Raw genomic sequence first — 20,496 nt, 5'->3', positions numbered from 1 at the left:
CTACAAATATTAAGCATTCTAATACACGTCACTAACATCACATCCTCTTTTCTTTAAAGATAAGCCCTGTACGCTTCAATGCAACAATTAACAACGTCATATTAGGAACATCATTTAACACATTTCAATGAGTCTCTCAGGTCTGTATATTTCCCTTTTGGGTCTTTCATACACAGTCTGTGTTTCATCAACCATGTTGGACCTTTCTAGAATCGTGGTTTGTTCACCATTATCAGGATCATCATACATGTCAGATGAAGGGTATTCTTCAGTCATGTTGTCTTCATTATGGTTAGGTTGAGATCTTAAATCCACCCGATTTCTTCTTACTTCCGTTCCACGCTCTGTACGTATAGTATAAGATCTTGGTGCTACTTGTGCTTGCACAATACCTTTCTGCACCCAAATACCTTTCTCATGATCTCTGAGATGGACTTGGTCACCCGATTTTAGATCAGATAAGCTTTTTGCTCGCCTGTCATGGAACAGTTTCTGTTTCGCCTGTTGACGTTCCTTACTCAGTCTGACCAACGCTGAGTTATGTGTATTAAGCAGTTCATCATGTATCGGGAGATTTGCTCTAATCCTCCTTCCCATCAGCATTTGTGCAGGAGAAAGATCATTCTGTAAAGGTGTACTGCGGTAGATTAAAAGACTTTTGTATAAATCTTCTTTACCTTCTTGAGCTTTTTTCATGAGACTCTTTACAGTTTTTGCTGAACTTTCCACCAACCCATTTGAGCGTGGATAGTGGGGACATGACGTAGTATGGACAAATTCCCACTCATCAGCAAATTGTCTAAATTTAGCACTTGAAAACTGAGGACCATTGTCAATGAACACTTCCATAGGAACACCATGCCTTGCAAAGATTGACTTCATGCAATTGATTACGGCTTTACTAGTAGTTGTATGTAGTGTCTTCACCTCAGGGTAGTTAGAGTAATAATCAGTCATGACAATGTACGTTTTCCCATTACAATCAAACAAATCTGAACCAACTTTCTTGTATGGTCTCTCTAGCACTGCGTGAGGACTCAGTGGCTCGACTTGTTGTTTCGGTCTATACGTAAGACATAATTCACATGTAGCTGTAGTCTGTGCTATGTCTTGGTTCATTCTTGGCCAATACATAACTTCACGCGCTCTCCGCTTACATTTTTCTTCTCCTAAGTGGCCTTCATGTATCTTGCACAGCATAGTTTTTCTTAGTCGTGCAGGTATGACAAACCTATTGCCTTTGTAAATAATACCATCGACAACTGTAAGGTCACTGCGGTACATTCAATAATCATGGATAGACAGCGGGCACGCATGTTTTTCTGCTGGCCAACCTTTCAGAATGATATCTTTCAACACTTTCATTGTGTCATCTGTCTCAGTTTCTTTCCTAATCTGTTCTTGTCTTGCAAGAGACACTGGTAGAGAAGCTACGATCAAATTAACATAGGCTTCTATCTCTTCATCCATCAGACTTTTGGAACCTTCACTTTTGTCCACAGCACGAGAAAGTGTATCAGCAATGTACATGTATTTGCCGGGACAGTACAGCAAGTGTACATCATATTTCTGTAGTCTGATAAGCATTCGTTGAATTCTCATGGGACAGTCATGTAATGATTTAGTCATGATAGCTACCAATGGCTTGTGGTCAGTTTCCACTGTAAATGTTTGACCATACACAAACTGATGAAATCGCTCACATGCATATGTGATCGCTAGAAGTTCTTTTTCTATCTGAGCATACCTTGTTTCAGCACTTGTCAGTGCTCTTGATGCATAGATTACTGGTTGCCATGTATCCTCATGTTCTTTTAACAGCACTGAGCCTAGGCCAAATTGCGAAGCATCTGCTGAAATTCTTATTCTTTTCGCAGGATCAAAGAATTTTACCACTGGTTGCTCTGTAATGATCTGTTTCAAGTTTTGCCAACTTTCTTCTTGTTCATGTGACCACATCCACTCGTTATCTTTGTCCAACAACCATCTAAGAGAGGCTGTTCGTTCAGAGAGTTGAGAAATAAACTTTCCTAAGTAAGTAATCATCCCTAGGAATCTTCTGACGTCGTCTTTGTTGTTAGGACGTTCCATGTTCACTATGGCTGATATTTTCCTTGGGTCTGGTTTTATACCTTGATCCGAGACCACGTCGCCCATAAAGGTAAGTGTATTCACGCCAAATTCAAATTTGTCCTTGTTTAGCTTTAGATTCACTTTCTTGACAAGTTCCATTACTTGTCTCAATCTAGAATCATGTTCTTCCTTTGTAGATCCCCAGACAATAATGTCATCCATCATTGTTTCAACACCTGGAATATGTTAAAAAAATCATGTGTATCGTTTTGTGATATACTTCTGGAGCAGACAATATTCCATATGGTAGTCGAAGAAATCTGTATCTACCTTCTGGTGTATTAAATGTACAAAGCTTGAGCTGGCCTCATCTAGCTTTATTTGCCAGAATCCTGAAGATGCGTCCAATTTACTGAACCATTTTGCTCCCGCAAATTTCGACATGATTTCATCTCTGGTTGGTAGTTTGAAATGTTCTCGTTTAATAGCTTTGTTTAAATCTCTGGGGTCTAGACATATTCTGGGTTGTCCATTTTTATTTTCAACAATTAGTAAGGAGCTTACCCATTCAGTAGGCTCATCAACTTTCTGTATCACACCCAAGGATTCCATGCGATTAACTCTTGTTTCAGTTTTTCTCTCAGCGCAAACGGCACTTTTCTACAGGGGTGTATCACTGAAGAAACTTGTGTGTCTATATTTATTTTATGCTCTCCAGGCAAACAACCTAGACCTTCAAACAACTCTCTGTATTCTGTAAACATCGATTTGCAGTCATCTTCTACTTGTGATGTCACCATAAAAACTTTCTTTAGCAAGCTTAGTTTCTCACAGGAACTTAATCCTAGAATCGGTTGCACATTTTTATCCACAATCAGTAGAGATGTTTTAAACTGTTGTCCCTTATATTTTAGTGTCACTAAGCATGTACCTTTCACAGGAATTTCTTCCCTAGTGTACCCTGTAACTTTCACTTTAGCTGGATGAATTTTAGGTTTTACTCTAAAAGTCTTATAGTCTTGAAATTATATTAAATTCACCTGCGCGCCAGTATCAAGCTTAAAGGGAATGACAATCTCGTTCACAGTTAAAGGGACAATCCATTCTTTCTTATCTGCACTGCAAAGTTCAATGCAATCCACAAAGAATTCCTTTGTTTGTTTAACAGCATGCACTTTGGTTGTTTCACTTTTCATTTTACAGCATTTGGCAAAGTGATTTATTCTACCACATTTCATGCAGGTTTTACCATAAGCAGGGCACATTTTAGGATTGTGAGCATTTCCACATCTACTACACATTTCCTTATTAGACTGTGGCTTAGACTGCTTCATTCTTGAGAATGGAGGTTTGCTTGGTTCTGTTTTCTGCACTACATATACAGCAGCATCAGCGTCCTTGTGTAACTTTTTGGCTTGAAATCTAGTTATTTCTGCAGATCTACACATAGTCACTGCCTTTTCTAGTGTTAGGTCTTGCTCTCTCAGCAGTCTCTCTCTGAGTCCATTATCAGGTATTCCACAGACAATACGATCTCTAATCAGTGAATCCTTTAAATCACCAAACTCACAGGTTTTACTGAGTGATTGCAGCTCTGTAACATACTGAAATCCATCTCCAGACTTCTGATCACATGTGAAAAACTTATCTTTCATATGTCACATTTTTTCTTGGCACAAAGTAATCTTCAAACTTTTGCATTCTAGAAGATAGCACCATATTCTGCCCCTCAGCAAACTGAAAACTATTATAAATGTCCAGCACATCCTCTTCTATCACATGGAGGAAAATGGATGCCTTAGTTTTGTCAGCCTCTGTATCAGCTCCACATGCAGCAAGATATATATTAATCCTTTGCTTAAATCTTTTCCAGTTTTCAGACAAGTTACCAGACATCAGCAGCATGCCGGTTGGAGGAGCTAGTTTATCCATGGTTACTCACTGTTTGAAGAGAGGAGCACGCGGCAGGCTTTGCAGACACTGAGTATCACAGCCACAGACTGCTGCAGGATTCTTTCACACTCTGAGAGCACTAGCAGTCCAAGTTAAACTTCTTCTGACTGTTAGGGTCTCCTGCCCTGTGCTGCCACGTCGTCATGGCAACCGGGAGACAAGTGCTAGCGGAGTAACCTGAGCGCAGCTGATACTCCGGTTCGGGTCTTTTGCTGTGCAGTGGTTATAGGCTCTGTGCACGGCAGGGGATCCGGTGCTGGTTTTTGTGCTCACAGTCTGTGAGGTCTGAGTGGGGCGTGGACAGCACCTGCTTTATAAGGCCTCTTCTCAGGGTAAGCAGATGCTGCTGAATCTTTGTTGGTTAGTCAGTTCCTGAAAGTTAACCAGTACTGTGTAGCTTTGTATTTGTTTGTTGCTTACTGCAAATAGGCCTGGGGATTTGGTATTACACTCTGCCAATCCAGACCTAGCAGTAAGACTGGAGTCAGTCGTTTAGCTTGCTGGGGTTCTGTTACTACTCTGTGAACTTAGCAAGTTTGCGGCTGTATTCTAAGACTTGCCTGTCTAATCCTGTCTCACTGTGCTAGGTGTCAGGGGTCAGTTTAGTGGCAGTAAGCTGAACCTGTGCACTGCAAGTGAGAATTAGGATTGTGGAGACTCTCCTTGTGTCTATCATTCCATCTCTGACCAAGGAGTTTACTGCCACACCCGTTGGTAACCCTTTAGGGTTTTGCTGTTGCCCTTAGCAACAGCATTTCGGGTTCTCTACGTATTAAAACACAACATCTTGCTTTTCCCATCTGAGCAGTTCTAATACAAGGGAGATACCCAGTTCCTTAGCCTCTGGGCTTCTCTGTTCACCTTGTGTGTATTTTGTTACCCTATCACCTTCTGTGTGCGTTGTGTCATATTCCCCAGTCTGTCTGTGAGTCCATTTGTTTTGCATAACAGTTCAGACACCAGTGCATTCCTGCAGGCACTGGAGTGCATAACAGTTCTGACACCAGTACTTTCCTGCAGGCACTGGTGTGCATAACATATTCAGCAGCCTAATACTCCTGTTGAAATTTTGTGGGAATATGGAGCATACCCCTCAAAATACGTTGCAACAGGTGGTCGATCAGGTGCAGGTCCTGACTCGACAATTTAATGATTTGTCCATTAAAATGCACACCTCCCAGGCTGCTGGCGGAGCTCCCGCAGCAGCAGCACCTGCAGGGGTTAAGGAGCCGAAAGTAAATCTCCCGGATCGTTTCTCTGGAGATCGCTCGCAGTTCTTTTGTTTCAAGGAGAGCTGCAAGCTATACTTCCGGCTTAGGCCTCAGTCTTCTGGGTCGGAGATTCAGCGGGTGGGCATAGTGATTTCCTTGCTACAAGGAGACCCACAGGTCTGGGCATATGGGTTGCAGCCTGACTGTCCATCGCTTAAAAGTGTTGATGCTTTTTTTACGGCACTGGGCATGTTGTATGATGACCCTGACAAGACGGCCTCAGCCGAGGCTCAGATTTCGATCCTTAAGCAAGGGCGAAGGCCAGTTGAGGTTTACTGTACGGAGTTTCGGAGGTTGGCCCATGATACCCAGTGGAATGACCCAGCCCTGAGACACCAGTACCGAAGAGGTCTTTCTAACCAGATAAAGGACCAACTGGTACAATATCCCTTGCCTGATAGCTTGGATCAGCTCATGCAGTTATCCATCCGGGTGGATAGACGGCTGAGAGAGCGTAGGCTTGAAAGGGAGACTGAGATTTCCTTCCTTCCCAAGGGAACCTCAGACTCTGAGGAATTTTCCGAGGAGCCTATGCAGATTGGGGCTACCCGCCTCTCCTCGCATGAGAAGACGCGGAGGAGACAGCAGGGGTTGTGTTTGTACTGTGGGAATAAAGGTCATGTGGTAGTATCATGCCCAGAAAAGCCGGAAAACTTCAGGGCCTGAGGGTGATGGGAAATATCCTGTCAGGCCAGAAGTCAGAATTTCCCAAGAAGACTTTTATCATTCTGGTGACCTTGAAGATCCTCGGTCAAACTGTCAAGACTGAGGCCTTTGTGGACAGTGGGGCCGACGGGGTTTTTATGGACCGCCAATTCGCCCTGAAACACTCTGTTCCCTTAGTACCCTTGGCATTGGAAATTGAGATTTGTGGGTTAAACGGGGAACCATTATCCCAAGGTAAAATTACCTCTTGCACTAGCCAGATTTCTTTGTTTATTGGAGCCACACACTCTGAAAAATTGTCCTTTTATGTGACTGTCTGTACTTTTGCCCCATTGGTGTTGGGGTCACCCTGGTTAAGGGCCCACAATCCTCAATTTGACTGGGTCTCTGGGGAGATTCTTAGTTGGGGTACTGATTGTTTCAGGAGTTGCTTGAGCCTTCCAGTCAGGCTCTCGCAGCTAAGTTTGCCAGGATTGCCAGGGTGTTATGCAGATTTTGCGGACGTGTTCTCCAAAAAAGTTGCAGAGGTACTACCTCCCCATCGCCCCTATGACTGTGCCATTGATTTGTTGCCAAATGCTAAGCTTCCCAAGAGCAGGTTGTACTCCCTGTCACGTCCTGAGACTCAGGCTATGGCAGAGTACATTCAGGAGAACTTGGCTAAGGGATTTATCAGACCTTCACAGTCTCCAGTTGGGTCGGGGTTCTTCTTCGTGGGTAAAAAGGACGGTTCGTTGCGACCCTGCATCGACTTCAGGGAATTGAACCGTATCACGATTAAAAACTCATACCCACTGCCTCTCATTTCGGTCTTGTTTGACCAGCTTCGTACTGCCACCATTTTTTCTAAGATTGACCTACGCGGTGCGTACAATCTAATCCGAATAAGAGAGGGGGATGAATGGAAGACTGCCTTTAATACCCACTCAGGGCATTATGAATATTTGGTGATGCCTTTTGGGCTCTGTAATGCCCCGGCAGTCTTCCAGGATTTCATGAATGATGTGCTCAGGGAATATTTGGATAGATTCTTAGTTGTATACTTAGATGACATCCTAATCTTCTCCCATTCCCTGGAGGAACATCGGAAGCATGTACGCTTAGTCCTCCAGAAACTCAGAGACCACCGGCTTGGGGCGAAGCTGGAGAAGTGCGAATTTGAAGTTCAGCAAATCGCATTTCTAGGATATATTATCTCCCCAGAAGGTTTCCAAATGGAGGGTTCCAAGGTACAGGCAGTCCTGGATTGGGTGCAGCCCACTAGTTTGAAGGCGCTTCAGCGTTTCCTGGGCTTTGCGAATTTTTATAGACGATTTATCGCTGGATTTTCGTCTATAGTGGCGCCCTTGGTGGCACTCACTAAGAAAGGGGCGGATGTTGCTCACTGGTCTTGTGAGGCTAAAGCGGCTTTTGCCCGTCTCAAAAGGGCATTTGTTTCGGCCAAGGTGCTGCGACACCCAGATCCAGAGCGTCCTTTTGTGGTGGAGGTGGATGCCTCTGAGATGGGTATTGGGGCAGTGCTTTCTCAGATGGGAGTGTCTGATAATCGCCTTCATCCCTGTGCTTACTTTTCCCGTAAATTTTCGCCTGCCGAGATGAATTATGACATGGGTAACCGGGAATTGTTGGCTATTAAGGATGCACTCGAGGAGTGGAGACACTGGCTTGAGGGGGCTAAGTTTGTGGTCTCAATTCTCACTGACCATAAGAATCTGGCATATTTAGAGTCAGCAAAGCGTCTCAATGCCAGGCAGGCACGATGGGCTTTGTTTTTTGCTCGCTTTAATTTTTTGATAACATATCGCCCTGGGTCAAAAAACATCAAGGCTGATGCGCTCTCGCAGAGTTTTGCTCCAATCCAGGAGACCACCGAGGAGCCGTTGCCCATTGTTTCCCCATCATGTATTAAAGTGGGCATTACCCAGGACCTCTTATCATTAGTCCTTAGAGCACAGGAGCAGGCTCCTCCAGACCTTCCGGTAGGTCTTTTGTTTGTGCCTCCTAGGTTAAGACAGCGAGTGTTCCTGGAATTCCATGCCAAGAAGTCGGCAGGTCACCCGGGTATTGCCAGAACTCGGGAGTTGCTATCTAGGGCGGTGTGGTGGCCCTCGGTGGCTAAGGATGTGGATCAGTGGGTTCGGGCATGTGACATCTGTGCCCGAAATAAGACTCCTAGAGGGGTTCCTGTTGGCCCATTACATCCACTCTCTATCCCATCTAAGCCATGGACCCACATTTCAATGGATTTTGTGGTGGACTTGCCCAAATCCTCGGGGATGACAGCCATCTGGGTTGTCGTTGACAGGTTTTCGAAGATGGCGCACTTCGTTCCACTGGTTGGGCTGCCATCGGCCAGACGCCTGTCTGAATTATTTATGCTGCATGTTGTGCGTCTCCACGGGTTGCCACTTGATGTGGTCTCTGACCGCGGATCCCAGTTTGTGGCCAAATTCTGGAGGGCATTTTGTTCCGATCTCCAGATTTCTGTCAGCTTGTCGTCAGGCTACCATCCGCAGTCTAATGGGCAGACTGAAAGGGTGAACCAGTCCTTGGAGCAGTTCCTCAGGTGTTATGTCTCCAAGTGTCAGACTGACTGGGTTGCTCATCTGTCCATGGCGGAGTTTGCCTATAACAACGCGGCTCACTCTGCTACAGGGATCTCTCCCTTCCTTTGTGTGTATGGGCATCATCCTAAGGCCAATTCTTTTGACCCCCTGGACTCCATGCCTGGTGGTTCCTCTGTGGTTTCGGTCCTTAGAGGTATTTGGCGGAAAGTGAAGAAAGCCCTTGTGTCTGTGTCATTAGTGACCAAAAGGGTTTTTGATAAGCGGAAAAGACCCTGCAGCTTCAAATTAGGAGACTTCGTCTGGTTGTCTACCAAGAATTTGAAGTTGAGACAGCCATCTCATAAGTTAGGCCCCCGGTTCATCGGCCCTTATAAGATCACCAGGGTTATCAATCCGGTGGCATTTCAGTTAGATCTGCCCCGTTCTTTGGGTATCAATAAAACATTTCATTGTTCCCTTTTAAAACGGGCGATTAGTAATCCTTCTTCCAGTGGAAGACCTTCCCCTCTTCTGATACGTGGCCAGAGGGAGTTTGTTGTTGAAAGGATTCTTGACTCCAAGGTGGTTCGGGGTCGGCTGTCATTTTTGGTGCACTGGAAGGGGTATGGCCCGGAGGAGCGGTCGTGGGTGCGCAGTTGTGATCTTCATGCCCCCAGACTGATACGCTCTTTCTTCTCGCAGTTCCCCGATAAACCCGGTGGTAGGGGTTCTTTGACCCCTCGTCAGAGGGGGGTACTGTTAGGGTCTCCTGCCCTGTGCTGCCACGTCGTCATGGCAACCGGGAGACAAGTGCTAGCGGAGTAACCTGAGCGCAGCTGATACTCCGGTTCGGGTCTTTTGCTGTGCAGTGGTTATAGGCTCTGTGCACGGCAGGGGATCCGGTGCTGGTTTTTGTGCTCACAGTCTGTGAGGTCTGAGTGGGGCGTGGACAGCACCTGCTTTATAAGGCCTCTTCTCAGGGTAAGCAGATGCTGCTGAATCTTTGTTGGTTAGTCAGTTCCTGAAAGTTAACCAGTACTGTGTAGCTTTGTATTTGTTTGTTGCTTACTGCAAATAGGCCTGGGGATTTGGTATTACACTCTGCCAATCCAGACCTAGCAGTAAGACTGGAGTCAGTCGTTTAGCTTGCTGGGGTTCTGTTACTACTCTGTGAACTTAGCAAGTTTGCGGCTGTATTCTAAGACTTGCCTGTCTAATCCTGTCTCACTGTGCTAGGTGTCAGGGGTCAGTTTAGTGGCAGTAAGCTGAACCTGTGCACTGCAAGTGAGAATTAGGATTGTGGAGACTCTCCTTGTGTCTATCATTCCATCTCTGACCAAGGAGTTTACTGCCACACCCGTTGGTAACCCTTTAGGGTTTTGCTGTTGCCCTTAGCAACAGCATTTCGGGTTCTCTACGTATTAAAACACAACATCTTGCTTTTCCCATCTGAGCAGTTCTAATAAAAGGGAGATACCCAGTTCCTTAGCCTCTGGGCTTCTCTGTTCACCTTGTGTGTATTTTGTTACCCTATCACCTTCTGTGTGCGTTGTGTCATATTCCCCAGTCTGTCTGTGAGTCCATTTGTTTTGCATAACAGTTCAGACACCAGTGCATTCCTGCAGGCACTGGAGTGCATAACAGTTCTGACACCAGTACTTTCCTGCAGGCACTGGTGTGCATAACACTGACACCATGTTTTGTTCATATGTTTGTAAATCCAGTCATAAGGACACAGAGACATGTGAGTTCACTGCTGTGCTGTTTTATTCCATCACCAACTCCAGACACACTGCACACTGGACCACCCACTTCCCAGCATCCCCCTGGTCCTAGGGACCATCACTGAAGATTCAGGCTTACACATATTAGTAAGGAAGTTTCTACAAATATTAAGCATTCTAATACACTAACATCACAACCTTAGCAACACAATGAAGACAGTTGCCTAGCTGGCCACACAGTTGGCCATAAATCATAAGTATTCATATTGTATTTCTATTTTTGTTTACATAATTCTGCAATATTTCTATTTTTATGTATTTGGGGAGACATTGGGGCTGATAGTGCGGGGAAGGGGGGGATACTTGCCTACATGGCACTGGCCACGCCCATACAGCCCTGTCCATGGCCACGTGGCACTGGCCACACCCACACAGCACTGTTCACAGCTCCTCCCCTTCTCAGTATAGGCCTTTGAACATTTACAGCATCAAGCCAAGCACATATGGATCTTAATCCTGCGAAACCAAGTCTTCTCACCAATGTGTGTCACTGGTGGGCAATGGGGCATACGAACATAGGCGGAGCCATCCCGTGGGCCTGTTGTGGGCATGTAGACAGAGTTGCGACCTGTTCTGAGTTAAGTGCATGCAGAGGTCATGCCATTTTCAGTGACATCTTCTTATCTTCTTCACCAAGCATGGGGTAGTAAGCACAGCTGCACCAGAGGACTGTTGGTAGTGCTCTTGCATAAGTACGTGTGACTCAGAATACAGGCGAACGTTCACATTTGACTTCAGATAGTTGGAAGCGGCAGAGAGTGCAGGGTCTTCCACCGACCCTAGCTGTACTATGTGGCTTATGGTTGCACTGTTTTCACACAGCTTATGGAAAAAATCGAATAAAAAGTGAGCAAAAAGTGTTCCCATGGGGGTAGATGTGTCAAAGTTTGGAGAAAAATAAAGTGGAGAGAGAGAGAGAGAGAAAGTACCAACCAATCATCTTTTAACTGTCATTTTACAGGCTATATTTGAAAAGTGACAGAAGCTAATTGGTTGGTACTTTAACGCTCTCCACTCTATCTCTCTCCAAGGCTTGATATATCTCCCCCATAGCATGTTACAGTAGAAGGTGACAAGTGACAGGGGATATTGGCTAGGGGATCCGGTCTGAAGATCGACAGTGTCTAGGTCGACAATGTTTAGGTCGACCACTATAGGTCGACAGTCACTAGGTCGACATGGATGGAAGGTCGACAGGGTTTCTAGGTCGACATGTGCTAGGTCGACAGGTCTAAAGGTCGACATGAGTTTTTCACATTTTTTTTGGGGGGGGGGGGGGGGGGATTTTTTCATACTTAACGTTCTACGTGGACTACGATTGGAACGGTAAAGTGTGCCGAGCGAAGCGGTAGCGGAGCGAAGGCACCATGCCCGAAGCATGGCGAGCGAAGCGAGCCATGCGGGGGGACGCGGTGCACTAATTTGGGATCCCGGTCACTCTACGAAGAAAACGACACCAAAAAAAAAAAATTCCTCATGTCGACCTTTAGACCTGTCGACCTAGCACATGTCGACCTAGAAACCCTGTCGACCTTCCATCCATGTCGACCTAGTGACTGTCGACCTATAGTGGTCGACCTAAACATTGTCGACCTAGATACTGTCGATAAAAAACGAACCACACCCATTGGCTAGTTGCTACACTGAAGTGCAGCTTTAAACTGGCCACACAGACTAATATACCTAATAAAGGGGGTCATTCCGAGTTGATCGCACGTAGCAACTTTTTGCTGCCCGTGCGATCAACTAGACGCCGCCTATGGGGGGAGTGTTTTTTTGCATAGCAAAGCTGCGATCGCTTGTGCAGCCCTGCTATGCTAAAAATGTTTTGTGTAAAACAAGACCAGGTTAGACTTACTTACCCTCTGCGATGAATCCAGCGTTGCAGGTCCCGGAATTGACGTCACACATCCGCCCTCCGAAAGCCTCGACACGCATGCGTTCGGATCTTCATGCCCAGAAAACGGTGAGTTGACGCCCTGGAACGCCTTCTTCCTGTCAATCTTCTCGCAGTTGCCACTGCGACCGCTTTCTTTGCTAGCGGCGTTGCTGCCTGGCGACGAAACGACGCGGCTACGCAATGGGCATGCGCAGTTCCAGCCCGATCGCACGGCTGCAACGAAGCGCAGCGTGCGAACGGGTCGGAATGACCCCCAATGTTCAATTCATTGTGAGAAGATTATTATTAGGTATTGGGTTCATTATTGGGGCCATACCCATCTCAATATCTGTTGACTGTCCAGCACTAGTAAACCCTTCGACAAAGCTTCTACTAATTAAACACGACAACATGTATATATTCCTTCTGTGGAGAATACAGACACCAAACATATCACAACCCTCTGTCTGTCTGTCTCTCTCTCTCTTTATATAAATGCAAATTACAACCTAACACTAGATACACAATTAGGTGGAGATGTATCAAACCTAGTTGCCTACCATACCCAATCAGCTTCTAGCTATCATTTTTTAAGTACATACTATAAAATTATAGCTACAGTAGAAGATGATAGATTGCTATGGGCAACCTCCACCTGTCCTGTTTGGAAGGTATAACTACATCTAGCCTTTACTCTGTTCAGGATGACATGTACCTCTGGTTCAGAAGCTGGGGAATATAGACAAGCATCATCCTTGTAGTTCCCAGCAGCTGCAATGATCACAACCCCAGATTTAATGAGTGCCCGACTGGCCATATTTAGTGCCCGGCTATATCCTCCAACAAAGGGGATGAGGATAATCAAGGGGCTGTACGGCTGCTCAATCAGCGTTTTCCTGATATACTCCAGACCTAAAACAAAGACGACACAGTATGTGAGATTATTGCTTTTCTAAAATATATTTATTGGAAGTTCATAGCGTGTGATTGTGGGAATGCTCATAACTACAGGCAGAATGTAACCAGTATTGGCCATACAGGGCTTACATGTACCTCTCCCGCTGCTCTGTGACAGCCTTACCCCTCTGCCAGCCACTTCACAAACTCCGCACCCTCACATATGAAGCCCTCAAGTATGCCATCCCCCCTACACCTCATATTTGTTCACTCTCCCTCCTGCCCTCTCTGCTAATCCATCTGACCGTCGGCTCACCTCCTCTCACTCCCCCATCCAAGATTCCTCCCATGCTGCCCTTTTCCTCTGGAACTCACTCCCTCGCCGTGTAAGGCTCTCTGCCAGCATCCACATCTTCAAACTAGCCCTTAAGACTCAACTCTTCATATAAGCTTATCAGCCGTCTTCCTAACTCATTATCCCCTCCACTATCCCTGCCATCAGTGCACCTCTGTTCTAATGACTCCCATACCCCACAAGCGACTCTGATCCTGTGTGTCCGTCCACTTATTAGATACTGGATTATTGCGTGCTGATTCACTTCCTACTCCCCCCATGTACATTTTCATTACTAGCTTTTGCCAGCCATAATGAGTTGCTCTACCCTTCCCCTCTCTTCCCCCATTATTTCCACCCCGCGTTTGGTTCTATCATTTTGTTAATGTTATCTATTATATTTAGCATTGATGTTTGATGTACAATTGTATTGTTAATCCATGTACAGTGTTACGGACAACTTGTGGTTAGAGCCGCCTAAACAGCATTGTAGGTCCTGGTCAAAGCAATGCACTGAGGCCCCTACACACCCATTCACAGAACCAATAAAAATAAATAAATAACATACTTCTCCTGTGGTCCTGCGCCATTTCTCCACATGCTTCCAAACAGTGAATGGCTGTCAGCACTTTGATTGATGGATAGCTCCAGTCATCCACCAATCAACATGCTGAGAGCCATTCTCTGTCGTGCTGTAGGCTGGAAAACAGGTAGAGAATGCTGCCTCACCGCTCTGATTGTGTTACCACCTGCCCCTGCTTGGAGCCCCCAGAATTGTGGGGCCCTGGGCAGCTGCCCAGCATGCCTATAAGTTAACATGGTCCTGTTTGTGGTGCCATCTAAATAAAACATGATGATAATAATAATAATAATCCTTGACCTGTGTGTGGCATTATATTCTTTGTTTTACTTTTTAGACATTATCGGAAGAAGAGCTTACCCATAAGGCTTCCACTCACAGTCCCTTTACCCTGGCAATTCAATACCCGCAGACTGCGGAGATTAACGCCTTTGGCAACTCCAGCGTCCCTGCCATTTAGCACACCGGCCGTGTGAGTTCCGTGACTCTCACATTTACTAGCCTATAAGAAAGATGTAGTTACATAATTAGCAAAGATGCAAATCTTCATACTGTGGAGGAAAATCTGCTCTCTAAACAATTTAATTAATTAACTACATAAAATCTTCAAAGCTTTGCTCAAAGGCAGTTCTCACAGCGGAATCTAAATTATAAATCATTTCACTGAGGTTTAACGGCATATCTATAGTGAATGATATGGCGAGGAATAGAAAGGTCAGCTAATATTTATTAATACATCCATATTCATCAGTTAAGAATAAAGTTATTATCAAACATTTGAATTTTGAATACCGTTTCTGTTACTTTGTGTACAGAAAAAAAAAACATTTAGAGGAAGATTCTATTACGCACACAGTCCCGTGGAAGCTTTGGACCTCAGCGCCTAATTCAGACCTGATCGCAACAGCAATTTTTTTCTCTAAACCATGTGCAGTGCAGGTGGGACAGATATAACATGTGCAGAGAGAGTTAGATTTGGGTGAGGTGTGTTCAAACTGAAATCTAAATTGCAGTGTAAAAATAAAGCAGCCAGTATTTTTTACCCTGCACAGAAGCAAAATAACCCACCCAAATCTAACTCTCTCTGCACATGTTATATCTGTCCCACCTGCAGTGCACATAGGGGGTCATTCCGAGTTGATCGCTCGCTAGCTACTTTTTGCAGCCGTGCAAACGTACAGTCGCCGCCCACTGGGGAGTGTATTTTAGCATTGCAAGTGTGCGAACGCCTGTGCAGCCGAGCAGTACAAAAACAGTTTGTGCAGTTTCTGAGTAGCTATGGACTTGCTCAGCCGCTGCAATCACTTCAGCCTGTCCGGTCCCGGAATTGACATCAGACACCTGCCCTGCAAACGCTTGGACACGCCTGCGTTTTTCCAACCACTCCCTGAAAACGGTCAGTTGACACCCATAAACGCCTTCTTTCTGTCAAACTTCTCGCAATTGGCTGTGCGAATGGATTCTTCATTAAATCCATCGCCCAGCAATGACCTGCTTTGTACCCGTACAACACGCCTGTGCATTCCGGTGCATACGCATGCGCAGTAGTAACCTGATCGCTGTGCTGCGAAAAATGGCAGCGTGCAATCCGGTTGGAATGACCCCCCATGGTTTTGCCCATTAGAGAAAGATTTTGCTTTTGCAATCAGGTCAGAATTAGGCCGCCATTCAGAGTTGTAGGCAAATGCATTCGCAGTTGGGAATTTGTACGTAGCAGCTGTGCGAAAATATGCAAATGTCCCAGCCACCAGGAGTTTTATAGAGACGCCCTTATTCGGTGTCTCTGATCCGCTGCTTGCATAAAAGGATGCAACCATCTAACTCTATGGTTTCGCAGAATTGCCGCTGTAAGCAGGGCCGGATTAACGATGGGACTGATGGAGCTGCAGTTCCAGGCCCACACTCCAAAATAGGCCCACATCACTTGTAGATCTCTTTGCTGCAGTAAGCAGGATAAAGAAATGACTTCTAGTGCTGCATTTTAGGCCCCATCCCCTCCAGCTTCACACATAAGACCAGACCAGTACCCCCCTCACCCCCCATCCCGCACAGCGGATCGCCACAGCAAGCTGTGACACTCCCCAGAAATGCCCACGATACATCTGTATTTTTGCCGCCACTCCCTTGCTAATGGTCCCTGCCTGTCAATCACTTTGCAAATAAATCCTCTATGTGACCATTGTTGTAAGACAGCACATGCACAGTGCAACTTATACGCATACATAGACCATCGATAATCGCAGAGAAAATCGGTTTTGCATACATCTCTGAATCAGGCCCTTTGTGCTGTGTGTCTCAGGCCAGGGGCACATTAAGAGAGTAAGAGGTCCATGTGCAGACTCCATCCGGGTCCCCTCCTCTCTAGCCTGCACGGTAATAGACTCTGGATACTAGGGCCACTAGCGCTGTCTCAGATTCTAGGACCTTATTCAGTAAGGATTGCACATTCTGCATTTTAGCAGAATTTGCATTCTTTTGATTTGCAAGCTGGGGGCCGCCCATCGCAGAGCAAGGCCACCCAGCATGTAGCCCACCCACTGCGATCACGCCAAAATACCAGCGTGATCAGCCCCCATTAAAGCCCTGCAAAATCACTCCTATGGAGCCGCACCAGCAGGAGGAAATCCAATCTGCACTTGAACGAATTTCCTCTATACAGACGGAGGAAGCACTGGGTAGCGCCGGACGTATGGGATGCGACCTGGAGAGGTAACGCACTCCTGGCTGCGGTTGCATCCCATACGTTAGTGCCAGGTAAGGGGTTAAAAGCAATAATTAGCATATTGCCTTATGCAGGGATATAAATGTGTTTTTTTTGCCTTTTAAAATTGTTTAGGTACAAAGACAAATGAAAAGCAGCGACCGCACGTGGTAGGAAGCACCAATCGAAAGTCCAAGGTGAAATAATGGGTGAAAAACAACCTGGATGGACTTAAACTTATTTGGAAAGTAAACTGTAGCGGAGGGTAAATATCACCATCACTGGACCCTATGTGTAGCTTATTTTCTGACAGTTGGCAATCAGAGAGAAGGACTCGGCTAGGCAGAGGGGGAGGGTGCCCCCGAATAGAGCTGAGAGGGAAAGCCAACTGGACTAAGGGGTCTATTTACTAAGCCTTGGATGGAGATAAAGTCGCTGCAGCTAAAGTACCAGCCAATCAGCTGGCATGGCAGCCATTTTTCCACTGATTTGCACATGAGCAAAAGAAAATTCTCTGGGAATATGGCACGGGTTCCATGTTCCTGGAGACCTGTGCATGTGCAGTAGACTCTGGCACAAAGCCAGAGACTACTGTGCTGACAGAGAAGAGTGGGCCCACACGGAGCCTGCACACAGGCCATCTGTTCTCTTAACCGCTTCTGCTTCCGAACAACATTTACAAAAAATTTTCTTCTCACAATTTATATCCCCAATTTAAGAGGATTAGGGGGAAATACTCTGTAACTGCTTTACGGATTTGTGTTGGCGCAATGACCACGACACATGCACTGCACTTTGGGCTTAATTCAGAGGCAATCACTGCAATGACAGCGATGGTACTCTGAAGCCTTTTTGGGAGTGCGCATGCGAAAGCAGAGGCGGTCATGGGACGGGAGGGGGCACGCCAATGGCGTTAGAATGCCGTTGAAGGGGGGGCGGACAACGCAGGTGTGTCCGGACCGTTGCTGGGGTGCTGCAACCCAGAACATGGTGGGTAGCTATTTGGCGGGTGCGAAAGCAATGCCTACATGCGATGCTTCAGCACCTGTGCGGGGAGGGGGTAGGGCCTGACATGCAGGGCGGACTAGCTAATATTTAACTAATTTAACTAATTTCACATCTACGATCAGCTCTGACAAATGCACTAAACTGTAATCTACAGTTTGCCTGTTTGCTCATAACCCTAATTAGACTGTGAGCTTCTCAGGTCAGAAACCTCTTCCTTATGCATCCCCCATGCCTGTAAGTGAACTCCTATTAGTCTTCCAGTATTGGGGGTCATTCCAAGTTGATCGCTCGCTAGCTACTTTTAGCAGCCGTGCAAACGCATAGTCACCACCCACGGGGGAGTGTATTTTCACTTTGCAAGTGTGCGAACGCCTTTGCAGCCGAGCGCAGCAAAAACATTTTGTGCAGTTTCAGAGTAGCTCTGGACTTACTCAGCCCTTGCGATCACTTCAGTCTTTTTGGTGCCGGAATTGACGTCAGACACCCGCCCTGCAAACGCTTGGACACGCCTGCATTTTCCCAAACACTCCCAGAAACCGGTCAGTTGGCACCCACAAACGCCCACTTTCTGTCAATCACCTTGCGTTCGGCTGTGCGAATAGAATCTTCGCTAAATCCATCGCCCAGCACCGATCCTCTTTGTACCCGTACGACACACGTGCATTGCGTTTTGCTGTTTTTTTACCTGATCGCTGCACTGAGAAAATCAGCAGCGAACGATCAACTCGGAATGACCCCCATTGTGTAGTATAAAGTGATGTTTACCCAGTGATGCTATGCAAACTTTTATACTGACAGACAGGAAAAGTGGGTACAGAAGTTCTCTAGGACCCACAGGCTGGGGATGCATAAACACGCAAGATACTAAAAAACATTCAGACAGATTACAGAGAATCTATAGCCAGTATAACTCAGCTGTACTCTTTAGCACCTATCCAACCTCTAGGATTGGCCCAGCCCTGCCACCGTAGCCCATCAGCCTGCTGTAAGGCTCATGTAAGAGAATAACTCACCTGTCGGTAGAATCTGGTCCCATCTTCTTCTGGAACATTCTCAAACTCTGTCACAAGAACTTTCCCTTCGATTTCTCTGTGGTTGCTCTGTATGCTGGTGTCTAAGAGATACACCTCTACGGAATCCCCTGTGTCTAAGCAGAAAATAAATCCTATTAAAGGCTAGCGCAACATGTCGGAGTAGTTAGTGCCTACAGTAAAGTGCATACGTGTCCAAGGTCATGATCAACATTAGTTTGATTCTTCTATTAATTTTATTTTTTAAAGATTAGGGGGTCTATGTACTAAGCTTGGGAGAGAAATAAAGGGGTTTATGTACTTAGCCTATGGGGATTGATTTATCACCATCTGCATCTGATGATGCGCATGTGGTGTGATAATATTGGCCAAACTTGCACTGCAATAATTGAGTACATCGCATGGCTGTATCAATCAGCGCATGCAAGGACAGAGCTTGTGAGAAAGCTTGATCCCTGCGATGCCTCTCCGCAGCATCATTTAGGTATTTTCCGTAAAAAATACCCTGATGTCCTGCTGCGCATGCGCCGCCGTCCGTTGCTACCGCCGCCACCAGGGTGTCCCCCCTCCCATCGCGACTACCCCCGCACCGGAAAAAGCCCCCCAAGATTTATACTTACCAGTCCAGGGAGCCGGTGTCTGTTGCTCCAGGAGGCTGCCGGGCGCCGGATCCTGCTCTGTGCTGTGACCCCCGGTGCTGTAAAGTGAGCTGCCACTTTGCAGCATCACTTTACTGCACAGGGGTCAAAGCGCAGCACATGGAGGACCCGGCGCCCGGCATTCCTCACCGGAGCCGCGGTCATTGGCTCCTGGGACAGGTACGTATGGGGGAGTGGTTTTACTCTTTTTTTTACTTTTTTTTTTAAAGGTGATCAGCTTGCATGTCCATCGGAGATGATCACACTGGCCGGGTCCCACACAGCTTTCTCTGCCAGGGGCAGAGAAAGCTCAGCAAAAGGCTGCAGATCGCAGGGCTGCCCAGTAAATTTGCCTGCTTGCGCTGGCGTTAATATCACAGGGTACACTGCAGAGTTTCTACACATTTTTTTTTTTTTTAGTAAATTCAGCCACATCGCATTTCCCATTATAAGTATAGGAAATGCGATATGGATTACTTAAAAATTTCAAGGGTTTGGACTTGGAGCAGTTTTTCCCGAAAACTGCTCCAAATGCCCTTTAATACATTCAATGATACTAAAATAATGTGAAAAGGGTGTGAAAACAGAAAACACCCTTTCTCACATTATATTAGTAAAAATAATGTTAATAAATAGGCCCCTAAGAGAGAGAGAGAGAGAGAGAGAGAGAGAGAAAGTGGACGAAGATAAAGTATCAACCAATCAGCTCCTAACTGCCATGTTACAGGCTGTGTTTGAAAAGCGAAAGAGGCTGATTAGCTGGTACTTTATCTCTCTCCACTTTATCTCTCTCTTAATATATAGGGGATGCATTTGATATCACGCCTGTCGGGATCCCGGCGCTCAGCATACCGGCACCGGAATACCGACAACTATTCTCCCTTTTGGGGTGTCCACAACACCCCTGGAGGGAGAATAAATAGTGTAGCATGTAGCGCGCCACCGAGCCTGCAAGGGGCTCTTTTGCGCTCGCCCCGCTGCCGGCATTCTGGCGGTCGGGATCCCGGCGCTGATATGCTGGGTGCCGGGATATCGTAGTGGACCCGTATATAGACCCCTATAAGAGTTAGGGGTAGATGAACTAAAAGTTCTAAAAATGAAAAGATTCTAACTATCTCTATTGCATTCTAGAAAA

General features: G+C 46.2%; 1 protein-coding gene across 2 annotated transcripts in view; it reads right to left on the bottom strand.

Annotated features, from left to right (window-relative positions):
• PCSK9 (proprotein convertase subtilisin/kexin type 9) overlaps positions 1 to 20,496 on the bottom strand; it is an 82,851-nt gene that overhangs the window by 43,088 nt on the left and 19,267 nt on the right. For both annotated transcript variants that reach the window (XM_063939664.1, XM_063939665.1), the window contains 3 exons: positions 18,706 to 18,839; positions 14,344 to 14,485; positions 12,888 to 13,084 (listed from right to left, as the gene is read on the bottom strand). In XM_063939664.1, coding sequence (XP_063795734.1) covers positions 12,888 to 13,084; positions 14,344 to 14,485; positions 18,706 to 18,839 — 473 coding nt within the window. The remainder of the gene's footprint in view (positions 1 to 12,887; positions 13,085 to 14,343; positions 14,486 to 18,705; positions 18,840 to 20,496) is intronic.

The sequence above is a fragment of the Pseudophryne corroboree genome, chromosome 9, assembly GCF_028390025.1.
Source record: "Pseudophryne corroboree isolate aPseCor3 chromosome 9, aPseCor3.hap2, whole genome shotgun sequence".
NCBI classification, from domain to species: Eukaryota; Metazoa; Chordata; class Amphibia; order Anura; family Myobatrachidae; genus Pseudophryne; species Pseudophryne corroboree.
This window is presented reverse-complemented; position numbering and strand designations above follow the sequence as displayed.